At 40.1% G+C, this 27,241-nt stretch overlaps 2 protein-coding genes across 2 annotated transcripts in view; both read right to left on the minus strand.

The window, feature by feature from the left end:
* Window positions 1–9,723, minus strand: part of LOC139457104 (cell adhesion molecule 2-like) — a 9,908-nt gene extending 185 nt beyond the window's left edge. Inside the window, exons 1-3 of the mRNA XM_071238542.1 lie at window positions 9,435–9,723; window positions 8,514–8,780; window positions 9–69 (exon numbers count right to left, since the gene is read on the minus strand). Coding sequence (XP_071094643.1) covers window positions 9–69; window positions 8,514–8,780; window positions 9,435–9,723 — 617 coding nt within the window. The remainder of the gene's footprint in view (window positions 1–8; window positions 70–8,513; window positions 8,781–9,434) is intronic.
* A 663-nt stretch (window positions 9,724–10,386) lies between these two features.
* LOC139457596 (uncharacterized) overlaps window positions 10,387–27,241 on the minus strand; it is a 74,357-nt gene continuing 57,502 nt past the window's right edge. Inside the window, exons 3-5 of the mRNA XM_071238959.1 lie at window positions 20,589–20,731; window positions 11,177–11,387; window positions 10,387–10,712 (exon numbers count right to left, since the gene is read on the minus strand). Of these exons, the coding sequence (XP_071095060.1) occupies window positions 10,387–10,712; window positions 11,177–11,387; window positions 20,589–20,731 (680 nt within the window). The remainder of the gene's footprint in view (window positions 10,713–11,176; window positions 11,388–20,588; window positions 20,732–27,241) is intronic.

Here is a 27,241-nt window from a genome sequence, read left to right on the forward strand (position 1 = left end):
CTACACACTTCAACGTCAGTGGCTGTCCCTCTGTGATGTCCACAGGGCTGAAGGTAATGTCAGGAGCGTCTGGGGGAAAACAACAGTTAGCTGATAATCATGCAAGCAATGCTCAGTTACAATAACAAATTCCAATCCATAGGCTTTCCCATCTTCCCGAGGCAAGAGAGTTAACCGACTTTGAAAGTCCAGTTTCCACCCTTGCCGAACTAGGCTGGTATTATGGAGTTACATTTTGGCTGGACTAACAAGTCTATGCATAGTCAAATCAAAATCGCGCACCGAAATCGAAATACGGTTCGTAGAGTGTCATGCAGATTTCGGTCGACTGCAGGATTTGCAAAGCATGTGAACCGCTAACTCGTTGTCAACAGATATTTTCTTAATCTTTTCATGTTTTTAATCAAGGTGCTCATGTGATTTGATGCACTTCGCGATGTAAGACTCGTTTTATCACAATATAGATCTTGATTATCGATCAGATTGTCTTGACTGGGCGCCACCGTTTTGTTTGAAACAAATGCAAGTGATACGAGAGGTTGAATCTGATTGGTCAATAGGAGAGGTATAGAAAGGACATAACTCGTAATAGCCACTGGTGGCACTACGATCGAGCCCAGGAATTCCAGCCTAGTTCGGCAAGGGTGGAAACTGGATTTTCATAGTCAGTTAACTCACTTGCCTCGGGAAGATGAGGCTTTCCATACTCATCAGATTTATCTGGAATTACATTTGTTGTCATAAATGCATCACTTGTATTAAACTTTGCCTTATGAGATTCGAACAGAAGCTCTCAACTTGATGATGTCAAAAACTGAACGATACTATTTTGTGAAGGTAGCCCCTAGGCGTAGCTGTGCAGATAAACACAATGGCCAAACGATTGGGTGGATGAGACATGGCAATCTGTAATTAAGAAATAAACGATGAAGGAGTGTTGTTTATCAAACAAGAAAACATAGCTAGGAGAATAAACCACGCAGTTCACAGTTCCCCCCTCATGGCTTATTCTCTCTGTGTTTTACTGTCCAATAAACAACTCCCCCTCATAGCATATTTCTTAAATAGAGGCCACCAGCCCATAATACATGTTACATTAACAGAGAACATTTGAAGTGCCCATACAAGTATTTACAATTTACAATACAGGGTTTCTAAGTTTATTTTCATATTTTAGAAAAAAGCATAGATTTGTCTGGAAATTTTCCTTTTTGTTACAAATGATGTGTATTAAATTGTGTTGATTTTCTAAATTATGTACATAAGGAGTAAACAAAAGTATATAGTACATCATTATGTAATTTACAAACAAACAAAACATGACTTCATCTTCAATAAAATATTCTCCATTCAATTGACAATAAATACATAAGCTTTCATAATGTGGGAAACAAAGTTATTACCAAAGTTCCGATACATGCTGTAAGCTTAGAATACATTTAAACAATATTATCATAAAAAGTGCCAGTTATACCAATTTCTCTCAAAGTATCAACCAAACCTTTATGATATGCTGAAAATAACACCTTGGCAAAATCTATAAACACGCATTAAAGCCTACCTTTTCTCTTATGTGCACATTTTTCTGTATGAAAGCATTCATGTAGAAAATATGGTCTATTGTGGAATAATCATTTCTAAATTGCAATTCAATAATAATGTTCTTATAATTACACCCTTTCTATAGGCAAGAGTTTTCAAGTGGATGTAAACACCTTGCAGAGAGACATCAATCAGGCATATCCCCTGTAATTGTTTGGTTCTCTGCTTGTACCAGCCTTAAACATGAATCAATTAATACTTCTTACCTACAACAAAAGTTCCTGTGACACTGAATAAGATTTAATGCAAAGTTACCAAATCTGAAACAATTTCGGTGTGCAACAGATAAAAGACTCCTGTAAGTGTTCAAATGGTTTAATTTGCCATACTGACTTCAGAAAATGTGTGATGTCATAAACATGAACATGCCAAAATGTCAATTTACAAATCAATAGCGTGTGTGTCCACCTCTGGTTGTGATGCAAGCAACACATCTTCATCTCATGGAATGGACCAGGTGTCACACAAAATCCTGTGGGATATCTGTCCATATCTGCTGGAGCATGTTTCGAAGTTCCTGGAGTGTCTGTGGAACACGTGGTTGACGTTGAAGACGCCAATCCATGTCATCCCACATGTATTGATTGGTGAGAGATCAGGAGAGCAAGCAGGCCAGGGGATGACATTCACATTGTTTTGTTGAAGAGAATCCCGAACAAGTCGAGCAATATGAGGCCGGGCATTGTCATGTTGAAAGGTAATGCCTGGGCCATGACGACGCAAAAACGGTAGAACAACGGGGCCGATGATCTAGTCGCGGTAGCGCTGTCCATTGAGATTTCCCTCTACCACTATCAAACGGGTCCTCTGTCTTGCTGTAATCCCACCCCATACCATAACGCTGCCGCGGTCGGCACACTCGGATCCGTCCATCGCTGTGGCTGGGGTGAAAGATATTCGTCGAAGGCCAGGGATGCTTCTTGCAGTTACTGTTGCTGGCTGGAATCGATTTCGTAGGTGTGTTGTTCGAATCCAGTTGTCTTGTCGATTATTGGTTACGCGTGGCCTGCCACCCCGAGGATGGTCTCTGACTGAATTCGTCTGTTGCCAACATTGCCATAAACAAATGGTGTTTCTGTGGACGTTAAATAGCCTTGCAACATCATGTTGACTCGATCCTGCTTCAAGCATACCAATGCCTCGCAGACGCTCATTTTCGGACAGGCGTGGCATTTCGTATTGTTGAATAATTGCGTAATTTTGTTGTTTTTCTGAGTGGTTGTTGTCAGGACGATGCTAAACAATGGAAAGTTAAATGCATTGGGCTTGCGTAAAAGTCAACTTTTGCATGGAATGCATGCTTTTCTGTAGCAGTTGCGTTTTTGTGATTCCATACATGTACTACAATATTGAAAACCAAACTTAACTTGTTTGAAAAATACACTATAATATTGGTGTCACGGGAACTTTTGTTGTTGAGTATAGTAATAAATTCATTTCTTCCCATAATTATTTAAATTTACATCTTTACTTGATCTTCCAGATTCACAAGTATCGCCAGGATAATCATGAATACCATCCTGTATAAAATCAATACAGTAAACTGAGTTTATAACAAACACGCTTATACTGACTGGCAGATATAACAAACTGGGTTATTTTGGTCCCGGCCATTTGCTGTATATATACTGTATATATGCTTATAACGAACTATGGTTATAAAAGAGACCATATAATAGATATAATATGGTCTCTGGTTATAACGAACTAAAATTTGGGGTCCCGTTGAGTTCTTTATAACCGTAGTTTACTGTCATTGTCATTGGGGATATATTCAATCAATCTTTAACTCTTGCATTCATGTCTTCTGTGAGGAGAATATCACAGTTTGGGTGATCAGTTGAGATGATATGCATGCTCAATTCCATGGTAATCATTCTTTTGATGGATTGGGAACAATTCTGGCAATAAGTACCGGTATGTGAAAAACAAAATTATATCACTTTCCCACTTCCATCAACTGCTCTTTACAAGCAAATCCATTGTTCAAAATTATGACAATGTCCAGACTTGTATCCCTCTATTATTCAGTTCAGTTAAATGAGAGTAGTTACACCACCTCTATAAAGAGTTTTGTTTTCTCTCTCAAACAATTTTCAGTTTCATACCTTTCTAAGAAATCATCAAACTTATTCTGTATTTTTACAAAAGATTCACAAAAGGCAGTAATGTCATAGTCCATGGTCTTCTCTTCACACACGATTGTTGTTACTTTGGTGATTGAGAGTGACCTCCCCCTGATCTGCTCTATTTCCGGGTCCAAACAAAGGACACTTGGGCCCCACCCCATCTGTTGTTGGAGAAATTGACATCTCTGGTCCTCGTGTGATCGGTTGATTTTGACTATGGTCTTTGTCTCTCTGTTACATTTTAAACACTTTGTTGTTGATTATCAACTGAATGAGCCGTGCTTTTGGTCGTTTCCCTGCATTTTGTGCTTCAGAAAACCAATGTGATATGTCTGTTTTCTCTGATGTGACGGAGGAAGTCCTCAGTCACTCGGTACTGTGTGTCCTGTAGCAGATTCTTAGCCTCTCTGAATAGAGTACTTTTGTCAGTAGTGGTGACAACCTTTATGACAATAGGGGAGTCATTATTTTCGTATACAGGTGATGAGGTCTGTCGATGATAATGCTAATTGCATCAGGCATTTCAAGTGACCCTGATATAAAGTCACAAATATTTCCTTCATATTGTTCCCTAGTTTCACCTAACTGATATTCCATGAAAAGTAAGATTGTTTCTTCTATTTCAGCATTCCAAATCATCCAGTCTATCGCTCATCTCTGTTAACCGGTTTCAGTTAAAATTGTGTTTGTTTTCAGTTCTCAATGACTCGATCAACTGAAAGCGTAGCTTGTTACTGTCGAGTGACGGACCCGTTGCTAGGCGTGGGTTGGGGGGCATGCTCAGCAGAATTAGGTATGTTTTTTTATTGATTGGTTGACAGATCCACCATTGACTTCAAGTTTTGAGAGAAAATATCTGTAAATCAACTATTAAATAATTGAAGGCCTTAAGTGCCTCGAACACATGGAAAAGTAGGTTGTGTGAAGAGTCAGTTTTGAAGTTTTGCTGCAAAATACTTTATTTCACCCGTTATAACCAATCAGTTACGCTTATGTAGAATAAGAGAGGCCAAACAAGACAGAGATGCCGATCCGGCAGTGCAAAACGTTTGCCAAGAGCAGGGATCGTGTATTATCTATGAAGCAGTAGACTGGGGCCCGTTCCACAAAGCTATCTTAGCGCTACGACTACCGTAAGCCTATGTTAAAGTATGGGAGTTACAATCATCTTAGCGCTAAGATTGCTTTGTGGGACAGGGCCCTGGTTCTTAGCCACAAACTCTGGTAAGGTCCTGACGACCTTTGTTTTTATGCAATAATTAGTCATTCGACCCTTGATGAAGCAAGAACAAGTGATAAAATGAAGGAAGTGCTTTGATGCAGAAAATGGAAAGTTTGAAACAGCCTCATGCTAATATGGCCTCTATTCGAGAACAATGGCATTTTTTGTAGCCACTCAAGCAAAAAAGACCTAACTTTGACATTCTGTCAACACGAATCTTGACTCGTATTAGGGCAACCTTAACCAACTCGGTCCATTTCCAAAAAAATATATAAGGGTTTTCTTTAAAAAATAGTCTCGTCCCTCAAATTTTGAAGAGATGAAGTCAAGTATAGCATCAAGCGTACATGAATTTAAGTAGATTTTAGTTTTCTACTGAAAGTTTCGGGAACTATTTTCTCAACTCATACCCTATCTAATACAAAATAATCTTCGCCTTTTTTGACCTGTGGAGCGAGTTGTTTAAATTACAGTTACAGATAATACGTCAGTCACCAAACATTATCTACCGGACCTAATACATGAGCGAAAAATACATACTCCGTCCGTCATCTTCTGTCAAAATTCCAAAAAAACTCTGCATTATTATTTGCATAATACATGGTCACCCAATCTTGTCCAACTGATGATTATCTATTCATGTTGACAATACATCCCAATATTGCTGTAAATATGGTTCATACACTCACACACATTTGCGGAGTATGGGATTGTTTTCAATGGCACACACTGTTGCTGTTTGACATGCAAGTGAGTGCGTGTCAGATCTACATAATCACTGCCACCATTAGAGATGAAAAATTCCACAGGACTGGTCAGTTACAGCGGAAATAAAGCCTTCTTTCCAACAGTGTGAAGGTTCTTTAACTGGAGAAACTTATTACCCACAAGCCACACTTTCTGCTTTCAGCAGAGATTTCTTATGAATATGGAAAGGGTTTTGTCAGTTTAAATTGTTATTAAAAAGTTCAACAGGTATCCTAAATTAGCAGTCTATGTAACAGGAACAGTTTAGGGAACCAAGGCCAGATTGACAACACCATGAGCTATGAAAACGATCATGCCGTCCATGTCGTCGATTTTCAAAAGAACTCTATCAAGAAGAGGCCAAAGGCAAAGCATAAGTGAAGAACCCCGTTCAATCCATGGACAACATGTCCACTTGAAGAGTGAGTGAGTGAGTTTGGATTAAAGCCACTTTTAACAGTATTCAAGTTATATCACAGCGTGTCAGCTTAGTGTGGGAGGAAAGCCCGAAGTGTTGCAGGTCTCAGACGTTTACCACTTCGATGAAACCCACAAGCACTATTATGGTGCTGACAAACCTAGAAACATAATCGGGGCGAACCGTGATTCGAACCCACAATCATAGGTTTCTGGCGTGCCCAAGGGACGCAACTGCACAGCGAATCGCGGCGCCTTAGACGACTGGGCCACCCGTGCCCCCTTCCACTTGAAGAGCTTAAGGTGAACATTCAGCACTGGGCTGACATACACAGGGACCTTGTTGTTGAGGCATGTGGTGAACAAGTCCAGATGAGGTCTGTCCCACAATGACATTACCCATTAAAATACCTCTGGATGGAGTGACCACAGCGGGATAAGCTATAGGCCGAGATGTTGACAGTGCCCAGAATGTGGTGGGCATCCATTCTGCCATGGATCAAGTCAACCAAGGCAAATAAAAATGCACTATCCTCCCTCATCGATGGATGAAATAGGAACGTTGCAGGGAAAGGCACCAGGATGTCCAGTGTTGACGATTGCTTTAAATGTGTGCCAGCCTGAATGGGATGAAGGTGAAGTCGCCCCGGGTAAGTGCTGTCTTGTACTGACATCAGATTTCCGAGCGGGGACATCCACTAGCAAAGCGTGTGGTTGGATCGACCATCTGCATCATGTTGAGATAAAGAATTCCACTGTGAAACAGGAATATGGCGCCTTTATAGATGATATCCTGTTCCAGGTTGAGCTCTAAGTTGGTTGCTTGAATCAGAAATCACTTTCAGATGATCATGCACATATTGGTGGTGTTTTCCTTGAGTACAAGACTGGAGAATAGTTAGAACTGCTGGTCAGATGGAAATGGAGCTTGTTTCTTTCCAGAACCACACGTGTTAGGCTTGGGTTAATTTACAGAAGGCAAGAACCTAAGTCCGTTGAAATAGCCAGGTCAACAGGGTTTGGTCCAATCGATGTGAGTATCTGACAGTTAGTAGTGGCCAAAACCGTGGAAGTGTCCTCCTCCCAGCTGATCGTAATCAGGTTGTGGTAACCATCCCAAGGACCCATGTAGAGTTGTGAGCGTGGAAGAGTGTCCTTCCAGTATCTACCCTCATTCCTTGCCGGAAGGCTTAAAGTTCTTTTTGGGGAGGGAAAAGTTTTCCTGGACGATTCCAGACGAGGCTTCTTGGCTTAAGAGACAGAGCTCTGGGTATTGGCTGCCAAGTTAATTTGGGGGTGTTGAAACCCATATGTGTTGTCCTGACACACGTCCATCAGGTCTTGTTGAGTGTTTCATTAAACAGGTGAGGCATTTATCCATGACAGTCTTCCTAGTCCTAATCTTCCATGTACTCCATGTTGCCCTTGGTGATCACCATTAGAGGTCCTGTGTAAGTGTTGGGAAATGGCTCTATGCCCTGTCTTCCATCATCAGCCATGGAAATCTGACACTACTCAAGAACATCGCCCTCCACGTCCTATCCGAGTTCTGGTGGACTTCAATCATAGATCCAAAGGCCCATGACCCAATCCAGCGGTGAATGAAACTCCCATCATCAGATCGAAACCGTCTTGGATGTTGTATCATGAGTGACGTGGATTCAAGCTGCCTGCATCAGATCCGAGTCTGTGTCTGTTCTGTCAGATTGGTAGCATCTCCACCGAGATCATGTCCACATGTCTGCATGGCCTGCTGGTCTTTCAGTAACTCCTTCAAAAGACTCACTGAAAGTTGAGGCGCGGCTTCTATCTGGGGTGGAGCGATACTGGAGGAAACTGTGAAATGCTCACATGTGGTACATGTCGGCGGAGGAGATGCCATCTTGTTACGCACAACACGTTTACCACCTTAGAAACTAAAACCCTAAAGTAAACTAATTCTCTTCAACTTAAATGCAAGTGAGAGGATGATCTTTGTCTTTTGTATACTATGTAACTGAAATTCCATCATTACAGAGTGAAAACAACCCACTTTCATGACATGATATTTGTTAAGAGAAAGAAGTGAAGACTTCCTGTCTGTGATTGCACAGAGGTTGAGGAAGGGAGGTATTGTCAGTATCTCAACTGGTTATAGAGAGTTGACGCTGAAGAGGACTGTTGAAAATCTAAATTGGCATTCTAGAAGTTGGCAAATAAGTAAAACAAAGGTACAACTTTATGGATAACTACTTCTAGTTTATTGTATATAACGATTTTATAGTGTGATGTAATATGTAAATGATCGGTGATGTAATATAGGATTTCTGGCACTGATGTCATAAAGGTTTTATATTCATAAGAATAATCTATGTTGCTTTAACTACTGTGATACACACAGACACATCGTTACTCACAGTTAACAATGACCCTGACAGTAGATGTCTCCTGTAGACCAGGACACACGCTGCCTGTTTTGACTCTCCCAATACAGCCGTACTCCCCGTCATCAGATCTGTTCAGGTCAGCTTTCATCACACTGCTTCCTGGTATGGTGGAATTGTTGAAGGTCCAGGAGATGACAGCGTTGTCAGTTTTACCATTAGCTGAACACGTGAGAGACAAGCTCTGTCCTTCCTTCTTGGTCTGCATGGCAGCAGGAGTTATTGTTGGTACTCCCATATCTGAAGGGTTAATAGTATATCTCAGTATTGGCTATCTCAATAGACATACACATAGAATATGGTCAAGGGTAAAAAAACATTCAAATACCTCTCTAAGTCAAATGCAGTCCTTGTCAGAGTAAGTGAGTGAATGAGACAGTACAGTTCAATCACAGTTGCCTGGCCAATTCTTGATATGTCTGTCGGGGTACAGAGACCCACATTTTCTACCATCCAAACCTCAAACAATATAACATTTGTCATCAATAAAACAATAAGGATCTCTTTTGTTTCTTATTTGAAAATGATAGCAGTAAGTAATGTTATACAGGAAAGAGTTATCTGATAGACATTATACCTCATACACAATGAATGTACATACTCATATATTACCATCATCAAAACAACCTCTAATGAAAGTCATGTTGCTTCGGGAACTGAGTAATTTGTGACTGTATAGAACTTAATTGTTTGATAGGCATTTCTTAAAAGTTGACAAATGAAGTTGTTATCCATAAAAAGTGTTTACTTCATCATTAAATTCGACGTTTAGAAAACAATTATCATTTGACTAGTAGATGTTACAAATATGAAACAAGAAAGGAATTATCCACTTGTATCATTCTCTAAATGAAATATTTTCCAATCTTAAATATTCAAGATAATCAATCTCACAGTATACACTGAGTTGCCTGGCATCTGACTGTGGACGTGAGGACCCGGCTCTGTCTGTGTAGGTGTTACCAGCAGCACATCTGATGTCAGCTCCGTTGTCAGCCTTCACTGGAGAGAATGTGTAGGAGCTGCCTGTGTGGACTGCTGCGTTGTTCTTGGTCCAGTAGAAGGTGGCCGGAGGGTTGCCGGGGTAAGGGGATGAGGAACAGGTCAGTGATGTGGACTTTCCTTCACACAGAGTACCAGGTCTGGTTATGTTGGGTTTGTCAGGTGGATCTGTAATAAACATTTACATTGCCGGGGTCATGGGACGAGGAACAGGTCAGTGATGTGGAATTCACTTCACACAGAGTACCAGGGATGGTTATGTTGGGTTTGTCAGGTGGATCTGTAATAAACATTTACATTTACATTGCCGAGGTCATGGGATGAGGGACAGGTCAGTGATGTGGACCTTAAAATCACAGAGTACCAGGGTTGGTTTGGCTGGTTAATTTGTATTAAGTAATAGGTATGTGGTTCTGTTACATATGTTCATTCGCCAAACCTGCAGCATGGCTCTGTGAGACTGGGTCTACTTACACCAAACCTCCAGTGTGGCTCTGTTAGACTCGGTCTACTTACACCAAACCTCCAGTGTGGCTCTGTTAGACTCGGTCTACTTACACCAAACCTCCAGTGTGGCTCTGTTAGACAGTATCTACTTACACCAAACCTCCAGTGTGGCTCTGTTAGACTGGGTCTACTTACACCAAACCTCCAGTGTGGCTCTGTTAGACCGGGTCTACTTACACCAAACCTCCAGTGTGGCTCTGTTAGACTGGGTCTACTTACACCAAACCCCCAGTGTGGCTCTGTTAGATTGTATCAACTTACACCAAACCTCCCATGTGGCTCTGTTACACTGGGTCAACTTACACCAAACCTCTAGTGTGGCTATGTTTGACTATGTCTACTTACACCAAACCTCCAGTGTTGCTCTGTTAGACTGTGGGGATGTCTGACCGTTGATGTTTTCAGCCTGACAGTGAATGCTCCTCTCCTGGTCAGTCTTACTGACAGTGAATGTGACGGAGCTTGTTGTCTTCACCAGGACACCAGATGTCGTCTCTGTGCTGACTGTAGGAGTGGTTCCTGATGGCAAGTTCATCCAGGTCACAGTAGATGTAGGGAAACTGGCTGATGTCACGCAGATCAAAGTCAAGGATTGACCTGTAGTTAGTCCTATTGTTTCATGATCAGAGCTGATGTTTGTCAGTGTCACAGAGGTCACTGGGACTGTAAGAAGTGAAAACATTGATATCAAATCATAGTCATAGTTAAACAGATCTAACGCATAAATTCAAAATGACTGTCAAATAGTGATTAGAGAAGATACTGATCATGATGTCATAGTTGATATCTATATAAGTCATATTGGGACCCTCAAAGGAAACACATAAGTGTCAAAGTTATCACTTTACTGTCATTAGTGACAATTCAGATCGGTCCTGTCAGTAGGATGATTTCAATAACCATACAATCCCAGCTGAAGTCTACTCACCAGGTAACATAAAACATGAAAATGCATCTTCGCCTCAACATACTTTCCAACACATTACCCAAAGATATTGTGACCATTTTTGTGATCATTTAGTCAAAATGAATTACAGCCTAATAAGGCTTCATTCTATTATTCATAGTCTGAGGTAGTTGTGATAGTGTAGTTACAGACCATAACATTCAACAAGTGCTCTACTCACCAGGGAACTGTATGATGTTTGAAGTGGCAGACTTAGTGTATGTGGGCGGGTCAAAGGAGTCGTGTTCCACAGTGACAGTGAGAGACACCTGTCTGTTGTAGAGACTGGTGGTGTTTCCTGGTAGAGACAGAGTGTTGGTTGTCTGGACCTGGCCTGATGGACATGATCCCTGGGAGGAAGATGTACTGCTGGGAGGGACGCCACTCACACCCTGTAAATACAATACAGTAGTTAGAGAGACTGGCTGTGTTTCCTGGTAGAGACAGAGAGTTGGTTGTCTGGACGTGGCCTGATGGACATGATCCCTGGGAGGAAGATGTACTGTCAGGTGTCTTAAAGGGGAACTGGGCTCCGGCTGTCAAACATTCCCAACTATAGGACTCATATGACTCATCGAGTCGATTTGCTGGCTAACGCATCTGAGCATGACAAGAAACTACCCTCTCTAAAGAGAGCAGAAAAAAACTTTGAGGCAATGTCCAGGATCCATAATTATTTTTTGTCAATTCAGACATTCGCATTTCGATCATGCCGACCTCATATTTGAGGTGTTGGATGTTCATGTATGAATAAAAGAATAAACCCACGTGTCACTTTCATTACATACAGTCAAACACTGTTATGTCTGGCTTTGATATGTCAAATTTAAGGTGGTCTCCAAGTAAAAGCTTGAGTCCTGCGTATTCCTCCTATAATTCATCATTTTCGGTTGTATCCAACCTCGGATAATTCAATGTACTTACATAGGACCTTTTAACTTCAACACAATGGTGTTTGACTGTATATACATGATATATTTACAATTTATTAACAACTAACAGATAAACAACACATTTTCAACCTATCGGAATGGAGGTTTTTCTCTATTGAATGGTTGCAGCTGTATGACTGTCAGTTGGGTCTAGCCTTCCAGTGTCGCAACATCAGTGTTGGATCAAAGAAAGGTTCTGTGCTAGACACAGACAGTACAGGACCAATGTCCATGAGCTTAAAGCAGCATTTGGACCTTTTAACTTCAACACAATGGTGTTTGACTGTATATACATGATATATTTACAATTTACAGATAAACAACACATTTTCAACCTATCGGAATGGAGGTTTTTCTCTATTGAATGGTTGCAGCTGTAAGACTGTCAGTTGGGTCTAGCCTTCCAGTGTCGCAACATCAGTGTTGGATCAAAGAAAGGTTCTGTGCTAGACACAGACAGTACAGGACCAATGTCCATGAGCTTAAAGCAGCATTTGGACCTTTTAACTTCAACACAATGGTGTTTGACTGTATATACATGATATATTTACAATTTACAGATAAACAACACATTTTCAACCTATCGGAATGGAGGTTTTTCTCTATTGAATGGTTGCAGCTGTATGACTGTCAGTTGGGTCTAGCCTTCCAGTGTCGCAACATCAGTGTTGGATCAAAGAAAGGTTCTGTGCTAGACACAGACAGTACAGGACCAATGTCCATGAGCTTAAAGCAGCATTTGTGGTAGGAACTACCTCACTTTTGAAAGGTGCAGCTTATACGAGTGATCTGATAGGTCAATATGACGTCATGATACCACACAAATTTCATTGGTTAATGCGTAAACGGGTGACGACATGTAAACACCAACCCATGTGGGCCGTTTGACGACAAAGACGTAAGTGTTAAATGGTAATGCATATCCATCAAACAATTCCAAGACTACTCAACACACAGGTAGGTCTTTGGTTTCAAAACCTATCTGCCATGTCTTCACATCTTCATAAAATATTACTGTGAAATGACCACGATTTACGTATTCATACCGATCAATTCACACAAATTAGTCCTGCGCTTGTATTTGAAAAATGTTGTGTCGTGATGAGTAAGTTGAGTGTTATGAAAACATTCAACAAAATGTGTATCACGGCACCAAATGTAATCCTGTGGTTTCATGTGGTTTATTTGCAGTTTATGGATAGCATTCTCAAAACATCAACGACAATTGTGATTTCAACATTTTTTTCATTTTGGTCGTGTTCATCTGGATGACAATGATCATGAAAAACCTGAAAATGGTCAAAAATATTTTTCTGTGATGAAAGTAGGTTTTTGTCACTTCCATCACATGTTTTCATGGCCCAGTAGCAAAGTGTTTTGGCAGAGGCACACCTGTACAAAAGTTCCTCGTGCCAAGTCACTCCGTGAACACTAGAAATTCTGTCATGTGCATAAACATTAGTTACATCAATATTATTCATGTCGCTGGCAACACGGATCATCCTTTCTTGTAACTAACTTGTAACGTTTTTCAGTCTCGCAGCTCATAGATATGTAAATTTCAAATCATTCAAAGTTAATTTAGCCCGCGATTTTAATCGTAGTATATTTGTTAGTTTTAATAGATGGCGAAACTTGCATACAATCGCCAGCAGCTGAAGGGATGGGGTAAATCCTGCTTGGGCCCATGCAGGTAGCAAAAGTACTGCAAGTCACCATGGTCCTTAGTGGTTGGCGAGCAATAGCCCGTGTTTATGTAGTAGTATGAATTTATGTATATATCATCAAGTGTATTTTAAGGTCACCTCTTATTTTAATACCTAAGTTTTAGTCTACCCTTCAATCTAACCTGCTTCACTAATACAATAGCACAGTCACCCATGCGCTTGCCTTCTCTATTGTTTCTCTGGTTTCTATTGTTTAGCCCCAGCCCCTTACTTTTAGTGACAGGGTGCATTATGGAACTGGAGCTATTTACCTGTAAATTAGGTGAGTAATTAGAATATATTTTAGGGTTATTGTATATACCTGAGGATGTAAACATTGATGTAATATCATAATATGTTACACTGTTATTATGTTATATATATTTATATTCAGGTGTGTCCCGGTAAAGCAAATGTCTGATGTTATGACATCATAGGGCAGAGTGCCATACACCTGGTGAGGACATTTATATGGTGTATGTATTTATAGTGATATGTACTGAAATTGTGTGTTATGTATTAATGAATTTATCATCATTATTGATAAACTATGTTTGCCAATTTATTATCTGATAAACCTTTGTAATATTTAGAGTACAGTAAGATAAAACTAATCATGCTAATTACGGTGGATCATAACAATGTATATGATCATATATAAGATTCTAATATTTGTTAATAAGTTATAATGTAATGATATATTTGTACGTGTATGTATTGTGCATATTTTAACCCTGTGTATTTATTTTCACAGGGCCGTTTTATTTATGTATTAAACAACTGTCATCAACAAATCAACCTGCGTTTAGCGATTCATTCACGTAAACCACTCCGGTTACATTTATCACATATTGTGTATTGTTACATCCTTTTTTATTTCCATGCTAGTTTTATATTCATATCTGTGATAGACTAGTTTGTTTTACTGTCCTTTGTTGACAGGTTTTTATATAGTCAAAATGTCTTTATTACATAAATTCAATGGCCCCTTCCCCCATGGATCTCAATGAAATGGCACCCTGGTTAATTCAATATACTAAGGTCAGTCACAGAGATGCAAATTACTTATGGGTAGGTTTTAGTTTGGGTTTTAAGCTCGAGTTCTAGGGTAGCCGCACAGGCCGCCTTGTTCGAAACTTGTGTAGCTGGGTGGTTGTACTAACTCTGAATGAGTTATAGTCACATAAGTACCACCCACTTATAGCCCCCTAGTCTTCATTCTATACATATATACATACATATATACATGTTCATCTATTATCACCATCACTTCATTCTGTGTTCACTATATGCTGTCCTTGTCTGCAGTTGAATGTCAGCCAACTAACACCAACCCTGATACCCTTAGGCAGCCTCTGTGATTTCTCCAGCATGACTTCCACCCATCTATTTTTAGATATGTCCACCACTTCATGTGACTGTGAAGCATCTTGACTTCCTTTAATACCTGTCAGATGCTACCTTTCTTCTGATTGGCCCTTTGGTCCACTTCTTTAAACTTCCTTTCTCACCTGCCCTCCTCATGCAATCTGCATGAACTCTTTATGGAGGGAGGACTCTTCATTACAGGTGAGAAACATTTCAATAGTCTTATCTCTTTCCATCCTGCTTTGGAAACAAATATATTCATAGAAAGGGTATCACAGCTTTTCATTAAAGTAAAATATATTTAATTGCATTATTATTTAATTTGTTATATCTAAATAGTTGCCAGCTCACACATTTTGTGTTATATTAATTGAGCACATGGTCTTCAACCATGTGCTTCAACCATGTGCTACCCAATGTATCCTTATAAATTAATCTGTTTCCTTTTTGGCTTAAATTGAATTATAACAATTCTGCATGAACCCTTTATGGAGGGAGGACTCTTCTTTACAGCTTCCCTCCCACCATCTACTACAAAGAAATAAATATCATCATCATCCAAGAACTGCCTCATGTTTTGACTAGCAGCCCAGTGGCTGGACACATCACACCACACCCGGCTACACTTGCACTCAGCAAGACATGGCAGGCTACGTCCAACAAAGGCTACAAAAGGAAGTTCACCTTGACAGGATGGCGGGCCCCTTCAAGGACACCCCCCTGGACAACCTCCAAGTATCCCCAATAGGCCTGGTGCCCAAGAAGCAGCCAGGATATGGTCAACATTTGGTTAAGCATGTGGAAGAATTCCCTCTTATTCACCATCTATCCTATCCCAGGGGTAAATCTATGAATGACTTCATAGACACAGAGGCCTGCTCCGTTGTGTACGCCAGATTTGAGGAAGATACTCATATGGTTCAACAACTGGGAAAGGGAGCATTACTAGCAAAATTCGACATTCAGTCGGCCTTTAGAATTATACCAGTCCACCCATCCAATTTTGAGCAACTAGGTATCAGATTTGAAGATGAGTTCCATTTTGATAAATGCTTACCATTTGGCTGCTCCATATCTTGCGCCATATTTGAAACGTTTAGTACCTTCTTGCAATGGTGCATGCAATCACATCTTCCAACGTGCCAGTTCATGCATTACCTGGATGACTTCCTAACACGGGGCACAGCAGGCACCAGCCACTGCTCAGACAACCTCAACGGATGCGTGAATACACTAGAACAGCTTGGGGTCCCTAATGCGCACGACAAGACGGTGGGCCCCACGACCAAACCGACATTCTTAGGGCTTGAGATTGACACCAATACAATGCAGATCAGAATCCCAGAGTCCAAGATCAAGGAGGCAACAAGGGAAATCCAAGACATCCTGTCAACAGGTAACATCAAGGTCACAAAAAGGGCCCTTCAGTCCCTCATAGGCAAGCTTAACTTTATGTGCAGGGCTATACCAATGACAAGGGCATTCAGCCGAAGGCTAATCGATCTGCTTAGCAAAGGTAAGCAACCATTTCACCACATTAGGATTACCAACTGGGTCAAGGAGGACATATAAATGTGGTTAACATTTCTTAAGAGTTATAACGGCATTTCAGTGTTTCAGGACGAACTATGGGTGGACAGCAATTTCCTCCAGCTGTTTTCAGACACAGCGGGTGGTGACGGCTTTGGGGCCTACAAGCAGGGCAAATGGTTTAACAGCACATGGCCAACCCAGTGGGTGACGGATGGAACTACACGAGACTTGACGCTCCTGGAGCTGTTCCCCATCACACTGGCCATCCAACTTTGTGGCAAGCAACTTGTGAACAAATAGGTCCTCTTCTACTGCAACAACCAAACCATCGTAGCAATAATCAACACAGTCTACCAAGGCCCCCAGGGTGATGAGCCTACTCCGCCACCTAATCCTGCAGTGCCTCCAATATAATATTCTGTTAAAGGCAAAGTATGTCTGTTCCACTGCTAACACTATCGCCGATGCTCTCTCGAGGTTTCGTCTCAAACGCTTCCGAGAGGCAGCACCAGCAGTGGACAAGAACCCCACACCTATCCCGTGCAACATATGGCTGATCTGAGGCAGGAAGCCGGCAGACTCCTACAACAATCTCTGTCTACAAATACATAGGCCACTTACCAAACGGGCATCAATGCCTTGCAACAGTTCCAGTCCACCCATCAGCTACAGTCAGAGTCCTGGATCAGGTTGTAAACTTTATTGCTTATCTGTCAGTCACTCACCAATCCCCTAACACAGTCAAGACTTACATTGCAGTGCTGTTTTCACAAATTCCGTGGGCTCACCGATTGTACAAAACAGTTCATGGTTGGTAACAGGCTTACCCAAATCAGCGGGCCGACACTTCACTGCAGATCTACTGCAGGTAGTAACCAACAATCTGCCACACGTATGCTCGTCAGCATATGAAGCCAGACTGTTCAAGGCAGTCTACTGCACAGCCTTCTTCAGTTTCTTTAGGGTAAGCGAGTTGGTCCAAACTGGACCCTCCAAACCAGGTTGTGCCATCCAGAATTTGAGTTTCTTGGGCAACCCCCCACAGCAATCAATCCATCTCCCACACTCAAAGTCTGATCAGTACAGGATGGGGACAACAGTTACAATGTCATCTATAGAATGTAATCAGCTATGTCCCGTAGTTGCCATCAAGCACTATCTGGAGGCACGCCCCTCAGGCCCGCAACATGCATTTGTTCATTTCAACCATTGCCCCATTACTAGGTACAAATTCCAGGCACTCCTTAAAAGGCCTTAGCACACGTCAATATAAACACGTCTTGCTATTGTTCTCACTCCTCCGCATTGGGGCAGTCACATCAGCAGCCATGAACAGGCTGCCGGAACACCATACAGCAATACGGCAGGTGGGAGTCAGATTGCTACAATGCTTACATACCAACAAATGTAATGCTGCACAATTAATTTAAATAGTCAATTCATTGTTCTTACTACACTTCTTGTTGTTTACAGTTTGGATGGTGGGCTCCAGCTACATGGCCAGGGCACGGCAGTTCTTGCTCCTGTAGGGCACCAGTCCGGACCAACTGAGGATGCTATGGCTGGCAAGAGGGGGAATGAGGTGGAAGAAGATGGACACCATTGTTGATGCAAAGGTCAAGGCGATACGGTGCAGCCCCAGAGCCCTCATCATTCACTTGGGCACATTCGTGGAAGTCACATTATTATTGTCTGAGGGCAGAGGACGTGACAAAATGGGTTTGGCATGCAAAGAATCTTGTTTCGAAGCAACACGTTGGCACTTAGGCAACCAAGAATGACGAGGTGTGTCAGCAGGATGCTTGTATGCAGATTCACCTGACAGATGTTTGATGTTTGAAATTGGTCATTGTTTTCTTGCCGAACATTGTCAATGACATGGTGCAGTTGATTGTGAAATAGCAGGTGTGCATGTGTAGGCTGTCAAAAGTAAGGACTTGCACTTGATGTAACTTGCATGCACAGAAACGAAGTGATGATTCCCACCCACTCTGTGGAAACGCTTTTGCACAAAGTACAGTGTACGTAATAACTGGTTGGTATTGCTGACAGTGAATTGGACGTCTGTTAAAAATCTTGGTATTTTTCAGTGTGATGTTAGCCAAAGTGCTGGAATTATGGTGATGAAGTAATAGAGGTATGGTATTCAAAGGTATTAAATACTTTGCTTAATTGTAATTAACAATTACACAAAGACATGGACGTGTGAACGTCTATATGCCATGGGTAAGCTGCAAACAGGAACACAAAATAAAGCTGCCATCGAAACACAATTTTATCTCTTTGGAGAGGTTATCTACAGCAGGGTAATACTCATGACTTATGGCATCAAGGAGAACGTTTTAGTGATGCTTGTGTTACTCAACGTCTTCAATTTCGGGGTGGAAGTGTAGTGGTATGGGTAGGCATCACATGTCATAGAAGAACACAACTCATCAGTGTCAATGGCAATTTGAATAGCTACCATGTTCTACCCTTTATTTGTGCAAATGCAGGGACGTAAAAAACAAGAGTCATCAGAAAGATGACATATCTCCCCGGCAGCTGTCTGTAAAGTAACCACATGTAAATGTGCAATTCTGTATGTAATGAGTCAAGAGTTGAATGTACTTGAAGAAGCATACATTGTTTACCCACAAAAGATCCACCATGGTCGCATCCATATGAAATGGAAAGTAAAACAAGCTTGTTTCTGTGTTTTTTTTATGAAAACAAATGACAAATTACAAGAAACAATAACTAGACAAGTGTATACTCAATGAAGCCATCTATACCCCCCCCCCCCCCCCCCCCCCCCCCCCATTTTAACATGTCATGGTCCCAAAACAGGTAACTGTCCATGTCAAAATAGCTGCAATAGACATTCTAAAATAAACATTTCTAAAACTCCTTAATATCAAATGCCACCAGTTCAGTATGTGCTTTATATATAGACATGCAATGTTTGGCAAGGAAATATTTAACAGTTTATTTGTTATACTCCATAAGTGAACCCACCCTATATTAAAACTTAAATCCAACTTGTTGCCATGGAAATGTAAAAAATAAAAATTTATAACATTCCTAAATATCAAAAGGCACCAGTTCAGTATGTGCCTGGTAGACATGCAAAGTTTTGTAAGAAAGTATTTGACAGTTTTTGAGTTACGCTCCGGAAATGAACACCACCCTTATAGAACCTAAGTCCAACTTGTTGCCATGTAAACGTAAAAAATTCTAAAATTCCTAAATAGCAAAAGGCACCAGTTCAGCATGAGTCTGATAGACATGCAAAGTTTTGTTTGAAAGTTTTGAATGGGTTTTGAGTTATGCTCTGGAAACTAACTCTATCCTGTAGAACCTAAGTCCAACTTGTTGCCATGGAAACTTAAAAAATAAAAATGTCAAAAATTCCTAAACAGCAAAAGGCACCAGTTCAGTATGTAGTTTAAACCTATGAAAAGTAACATGGAGAAATATTCAACAGTTTTTGAGTTCTGCTTTGGAAACTAACATCACTCACATAGTGAGCCTTTGTCCAGCAAAAATTGGAAAAATTCCAAAATAGCAAATGGCACAATTTCACCACCTAAGTGATATAAATGCAAAGTTTGATGAAGAAATATTTTAACGGTTTTCTAGTTCTGCTCCGGAAACAATTCAGACAGACAGACAGACAGACAGACGGACGGACGGACGGACGGACGGACGGACGGACGGACGGACAGACGGACGGACATGCCCATAGCTAAATCCCCCCGCATTAGAGGCCGGGGGAATAGTAACGTCATGTTGCAGCAGGATGATACCCGCCACTACGTTGCATTTTTTGTAACAGACTTTTTGAGGCAGTATAACATTGTTGTCACACCAAATATTGACATTGTTGATTGGGATTTACAAAACCCTTGTTTTTGGCGTGTCGCTCTGTCTCCTTTTACCAGGTGTGGGTTGTCTCAAAGAATTTATTATGATAAAACCTTGATTAGACGAACGGCCAAATCTGCAATAACATAACAGTTACACCACCTCATATGAAGCACAGTTACTTTTATTCTTTAGTATAGTGCCCTACCTGTTGGTATCTCCATGTAATGACGGCGGCAGGGGCAGCACACGGGGTGGTCACTGTGACGGAGACGTTGTTCTGTGGGGTCACAGAGGACGGGAGAGAAGTCAGTTGTGGCGAGAATGTCGCAGAGCTCCAGTCCAGAACAGCTGGGGAACAATCAATAAATGTTGTTTTAAAATTTGCTGATCCTGTGGCCAATTTTGCAATATGAAAACTTTACTTTTATGATTTGAGCAAATAAATATCCAGGCACCTGCATACCAAATTTCAGTTTTTTCAGTCAAGCAGTATCTGATATTGAACAGCAAAGCAAAACTCAATCCGAATACAATGACTTTCAGGCCTTGATGATGGATAGTGTCTAGTTTTTCTAAATTACTTTTGCAGGCTCCACCATAGACAATAGAGCTGTAAACAAGTTTTGAATTGATCAGTGACCTGCATAAGTCTGGATTGTCTGATTCCCCTCTCCACTTAGAATTAGAAACTACTTTCAATAAATGGAGTGCCTTCAGACATTTAGCTTTAAGGTATTTAATATGTGGTAGGAAAGTTAAATGGTTATCAAAAATAAGTCCCAACAACTTGGCCTCCTTCACAACTTTGATAGGGGTGCTATTTAGAAATAGTTCAGGGTCCTTATGTGGCTTATATTTTCTGCAGAAATGTATGCAGTTAGTTTTTGACTTGGAAAATTTAAACCCGTTCTCTAGACACCACTTGTGAAATTTATTTAGATATAAATGTAATTACTTTCAATTGTGTGCACATTTTAACCATGACAAGATATATCAAAATCATCCACAAAAACTGATCAATCTACGGAATCAGTTTAAACTTTTGAGAAACTGTTAATTGTAATACTGAACAAAGTGACAGACAAAATACTGCCTTGTGGGACACCCTGATCCTGATTATAATGGTCAGACAGGGTTGAAGCCTCGCGGACTTGAAATTGCCTGTCTGTAAAAAAACGGACATATAAATATGATAAAATAAGGCGAACAGGCCTCTCAATCCAAAATCATGAAGATCTTTTAAGATACCATGTTTTCATATTGTATCATAAGCTTTTTCTAAGTCCAAAAAGATCCACACAGCATGTTGTCTATTTACCATGGAATTTTTAATGAACGACTCCTAATGCATTAAATAAATATAGTACTTTTTTCCGGAAACCACATTGTATATTGGTTTTAAGATCATTTGTTTTGAATTGATTAAGTATCATGCGTTTCATACTTTTACAAACACAGCTAGTTAGAGATATAGGTTTGTAATTTGATGGATCAGAATGGTCCCGTCCAGGTTTTGGTATTGGTGTAACCTCAGGTGTCGGGTACTTTACCCTTCACCCCTGGTCACTTGTTCCTGATCAACCACTGCTTAGTTCTAGGGATGATGTAGCTCTCTCTCAAAATCACAAGTCGGATGGTTTGCTCAAGTCCATTTATTGGTGATGGTATAAGGGTAGTCTATTGTCCTCAGATAAGTTCTTGTTGTTGCCTGTATTACTTAAATACAACACATACCTAGATGATGCGTTGAAGAGCCTGATAGCTTTTCTGATCAACGTTAACTCTACTTCTTTTCTGACCCGGAATTCCAATCTACATTGAACCTCTCTGTTCAGCTGTATGCTCCCGAATCCCCGCACCACTCTCGGACAACTAACAAAATACTATTGATGATAATTTTAGCTCCTCCCACCGAAATCATATATGACATCATGAGAAATGAGTCCTAAAGCTCACTTCCCAATGAACCCCAATTTCCATTGTAATCAGTTTTTCTATCAGACTCTCCTCAACTAACCAGCTCAATTTCTTCCCCAAAGTCATTGGTCAGCACGGACATACTTGTAACCAGGAGTTGCACACCCGGTTAAAATTATAAATAAATAATTAAGATAAATACAAGTATATTGGTGTACATGAATTATTTATTACTATGAAATTGTTAACTTCACTATGAGATGAAACAATGCGAAGGAATTAATATGTACCAACTACGTGGTTTGTTAATATACTCACGTTGTATACCTATATGTACGAGGAGCGCAGGTGGCGGCCAATTATATTTAATTAATTGGTTTTCCATTGAGAATGACAGGGTACAGAGTACAGGGATCTCGGAGTCATGTAGAGAGTTAAGGCTGTCACGAACCAGCCAAGATGATTTAAGAGATATTAGTAGATAGCATTAAACTATATTAATTGTACTAGGGAGAGAACCAGTTCTACTCATGTAATTGGAAGTTAGATTATATATTAAGGACTTAATAGATGAGATAAACCTGAAGGCACGAGGTCAGAACCTCGGATAAGTCACAAAGAAGCAGTCTTCATAACAAACTCACGTGTTGGTCAAACCTCGTGACGTCATAGTAATTTATCATTAGAAAAGTTTAAGGATAAAATGAGGTGGAAAATCATGATTCGGGGAGAACGGTTTGCGGGACGCAAGTAGATAGGTCAGAGGTCACTGTGCTCCTAAGTAATTCAGATTGCTGCCAGCACGTTTGTGCGGTATCTGTTTTACATTATCCAAACCAGTTTGAATAAAACTTATCGCATCTTGAAACAAGTCATTGTGTTCCTGCTGTGGTGACTCCTGATTGCGAAGATCAAGAAAAAAGACCCAGGTTACAAGCTAGACAGATCACGAGCCGAAATTTTATGACGCCGTGACCCGGATCTTGGAAAACAAATCTCCAGCCAGGAGCACCCCAGGAACTAAGAATACAATTAGGAAATCTCTCGAGGTAAGTTTTGCCCTAAATGACTCAATTTGGTCTGCTGGTATATAGTGTGTAGATTTTAGTTACAAAGAAATTAACTAACAAAGAGCTAAGTAGTAGTATAGGTAATGATGGTTCTGGACCACTTCCACTGGAGCCAGATTAATATACCTATACCACCACTACAGGGGGAATTTTTTATGCCAAAATGATTATGCGATTCAACGATAGTCATGAGATTCATCTAAATTGACTCCAGCTCACCACCACCTGGAGCCAATGATATAAATTTTTATAGGTAATGATGGTTCTGGACCACTTCCACTACAGATGGAATTTTTTATGTCAAAATGATGATGAGATTCAACGATAGTCATGAGATTGGCTCTAGCTCACCAATACCTGGGGCCAATCATTGCTTTAGATGAGTCTAAATGGTAATAAAAATATTCTTTATTATTTTTATCGATAAAGCGATATTCAACATTTTTATTAAGTTCTTCGTTCATTTTACTAGGAGACCAGACTATATAACTACACTCTTCTTGTAAATTGATAAGAAACAATTGATTACCGTATTTGGTTGGTTTGACATCACTGATATAATAAAAACCTTGTGGTAATTCTCTCCATTTAATAGTTTTTTCCATTATTATATATATTTATGTAAGCATTTGTCTAAATGTGATCAAATGATAGTAAGCAATCTATTTTTAATGTCCAACCAGTTCTTTGGTTTTGGCACGGAATAATTGACGCGCTTGTTGCCTCCCCTGTTCTATGAACTTTTTTTTCTCGTCTTCGCTAATACCATTGGTCTTACAAGATTTTGATCGAATCTCCTGTTTCATTTCATTGTATTTGGTGAGTTCCGACAGCACTAAACGAAACTCATCCTCGGATATCTTACAATCGGCCATTGCTGTCGAAATATGATCCTCAATGCTGTTCAACTTTGCTTCAGCGAGTATTTGAATACTATCGTGTTTTAATGCTTTCTTTTGCAACCTACGAGAAATGAATTTTATCGCTATTCCTGCCAGTCCCGAGACTCCAGCGGTTATTTCCATGCCGACTACGATAGGCGCGGCGATTATAGTTGATAGTAAACCGACACCGGCTACACCGAGTCCCATGCCAGCCACTACAAGAGCGGTGTCAACTCCGTCCAGAGCATTCACGGCTCTGCGATACTTTTTATACAATCCAAGTCTCAACTCCCTATCCTTTTCTATTCGATGTTTTATGTCGCTTATTTGATGTAATCGAAATCCGTCAACAGTTTCCATCTTTTCATCGAGCGCCGGATATAAACTCATAGTGTATATTACGAATATATAATAGTCTTTAATTGGTCTTGCTTAAATGTTTTGAGAGTATACATCAACCTTATGAAATGAATATTATATGGTAAGAATATCTTAGAAAGAGAAATACTACCACTTTTAATAATTTGAACCCCCTCGAGGGTTGTAACGGGTGATGCACCGACATGAATAATACTGCAACGTTGACGCTCGTGTTTCTTGAGCCATTTAATCGATAGGCCTGGTAATATTTCGAAGGCATCTACCGGTACATCTCCGAACAAGACTTCAATAATAAGCGTAGAAATATTAGGTATTGCACTCAAGTTCTGTTTAATATCATCGAATTCAGCAACCAAATTTAAACTAACATTTTGGGTTGCCGGACGACTATATAACATATGACCTGGGTTTTCTGGCAGGGGAGAGACTAACACACTTTTTCGTTTTGACGGGATATAGGCCGCGAGTACGATGCCACTATTTATTATCTTAGTTAAATTATGTCCCTTACCCATCATCGCATAAGGTGGGGTAATGACGATATTCAGTAGCCACTTGAGGTTTGCTTCGACCATAGTCCATTTATTCTCACTGTTGTAAATAATATTGTACGGAGAGGTTTTAAGGAGTCTACTAACGTCGACATCGCTTAAATCTTCTAGATTTTCCGGGAATATAACTTCTTTCCGCTTGTATACATTATCGTGTAAGTGTAAAGCGTATAACTTACCATTGCTACCGGGTTTACCGAATCCTTCCGTGTCTCCGAGATCGGAAAGCGCAATTGTATTACATTGTCTTATCGTTCCAGGGCCTGATGCATCAACCATTATTTATAATATGGAGTGTTACACTTAAGTATCCTATATGTACAGGTTGGTGTTTTACATCTAATACAGAAATTTTGAGGTCTGAAATAATACCACGCTTCAATTTTTTATATTGTAATGTTGAGAAAGATTCCGTTCTACCGCTATTATATTTTTCATTTTTCACTGGAACAGATCTGAGTAGAGTTGAAGGACTTTCTAGTTGAATATTATCCGTCGTGCTGATTTTATCAAGATGGATGAACAACTCTTTATAGGGAACTAAATCAGGTAATTTAACATCAGAATGTGTTTTGTTAGAATTTATAATTCCAGTTGTTCTAAAATCAAATCCAAGTGTAACTTTTAAGTATGGGATAAGAAATAAAGCTCTTTCTCCAGTGTCGATTTTCAGCATTCCAGTCGACTCATTTTGTGTGAGACTCATTCCAATAGGCTTATAAATTTCATCATTGAGTGAGCATACGCTGTAATACCCATCAGGTATAGTAATAATTTTAACTGTAGTTTTGCCATCTAATATATCTATCCTATTATTTCTTTTCACAGAATTTATATTGGTCCACAGCGGGTAATACGTTCCGATGCAATTTTGGCAGAATCAGTTAAACTTTGCCATATGGTGTGCCACAACGGGATGTGGCGTATCTCTTTACGCTCCAGGATTTGAACTGAATAAGTCTGTTATAACATTTCATGTGTACTATCAGATTAGACGTATACTTAAAGAAATTAGTGCTCCATTACCGCAGGATCAAGCGTGGAATTCCACAAATAATAATTATGATAGGTCCGCGTATGAGCGTATTTGTCAGGAATTTAATGTTTCTACGAGTAAAGTTTGGCGTATTAATGGAGCAAACCATGGTCTAGGTGTTCCTTAAACAGAGGAAAAAATATCCGTCAAAGAAGAAAGCGATTATGTATTTAAAAAACTTAATAAAATTCCAGTTAATTTTGGTAAGTTGTATAGTACCAGCAAACTTTACGCAAGAATATATGATCATTGGCATAAAACCGGTGATTGGTATAAAGGCTGGGAACTTTATAGTAACGATTGGAGAGGTGATATTATGAGTTTTAAGAGTGGTTTAATTTATATTGTTAAAAAATTTGTACAAATGAACGATACCGCAAACGCTTGGAATGAATTTCTTAATGATAAAACGGAAAATAATTTTACTAACCCAGGATTTGTAAGAGTTAATGAATCGATAAGAACTTATGTAAGGGCAATTCTCGGAGCGCAATCGCAAACACGAACGTCCATCATCGGTACTGGGACGGCGCTCGATGCGCAAAAACAGTTTGTCTCAAACGTGGAGGACGCCATTAATTCACCAGTTGACATACCATGTCTCCGAGTAATATGGAACTTTAGATCGATCAAGTGATCGGTTATAATAATAAAATTGTTATTTCTACCGATCAACAAAAACCAGGTATAAATTCAGATATGAACGTCGAATTAATAACGCAAACGATCACGGGTGAAAAGGGAATAGTCAAGCCACAAACACCACAACCATCTAATAACGCACAAACATCTACTGATGCACAAGTGTCACCGCATATTGCGGCTAAAAATCAACAACATATCGATGAAAAAACAGCGCTTGTAGTAGGTGGAGTCTCGGTTGGTTTACTAATGATTTGGTTAGCGAACTGATTTTGTTAAATAGTCTTTAGCGAATACGTACAACAGCCCTGCAATTGCTACGATCAACCCCCACAAGTTTTGACTAAGCCAATTGGTGGTCTTAGCTAATAAATTCA

This window comes from Haliotis cracherodii, unplaced genomic scaffold, assembly GCF_022045235.1.
Source record: "Haliotis cracherodii isolate W230 unplaced genomic scaffold, xgHalCrac1.p SCAF_12, whole genome shotgun sequence".
NCBI classification, from domain to species: domain Eukaryota; kingdom Metazoa; phylum Mollusca; class Gastropoda; order Lepetellida; family Haliotidae; genus Haliotis; species Haliotis cracherodii.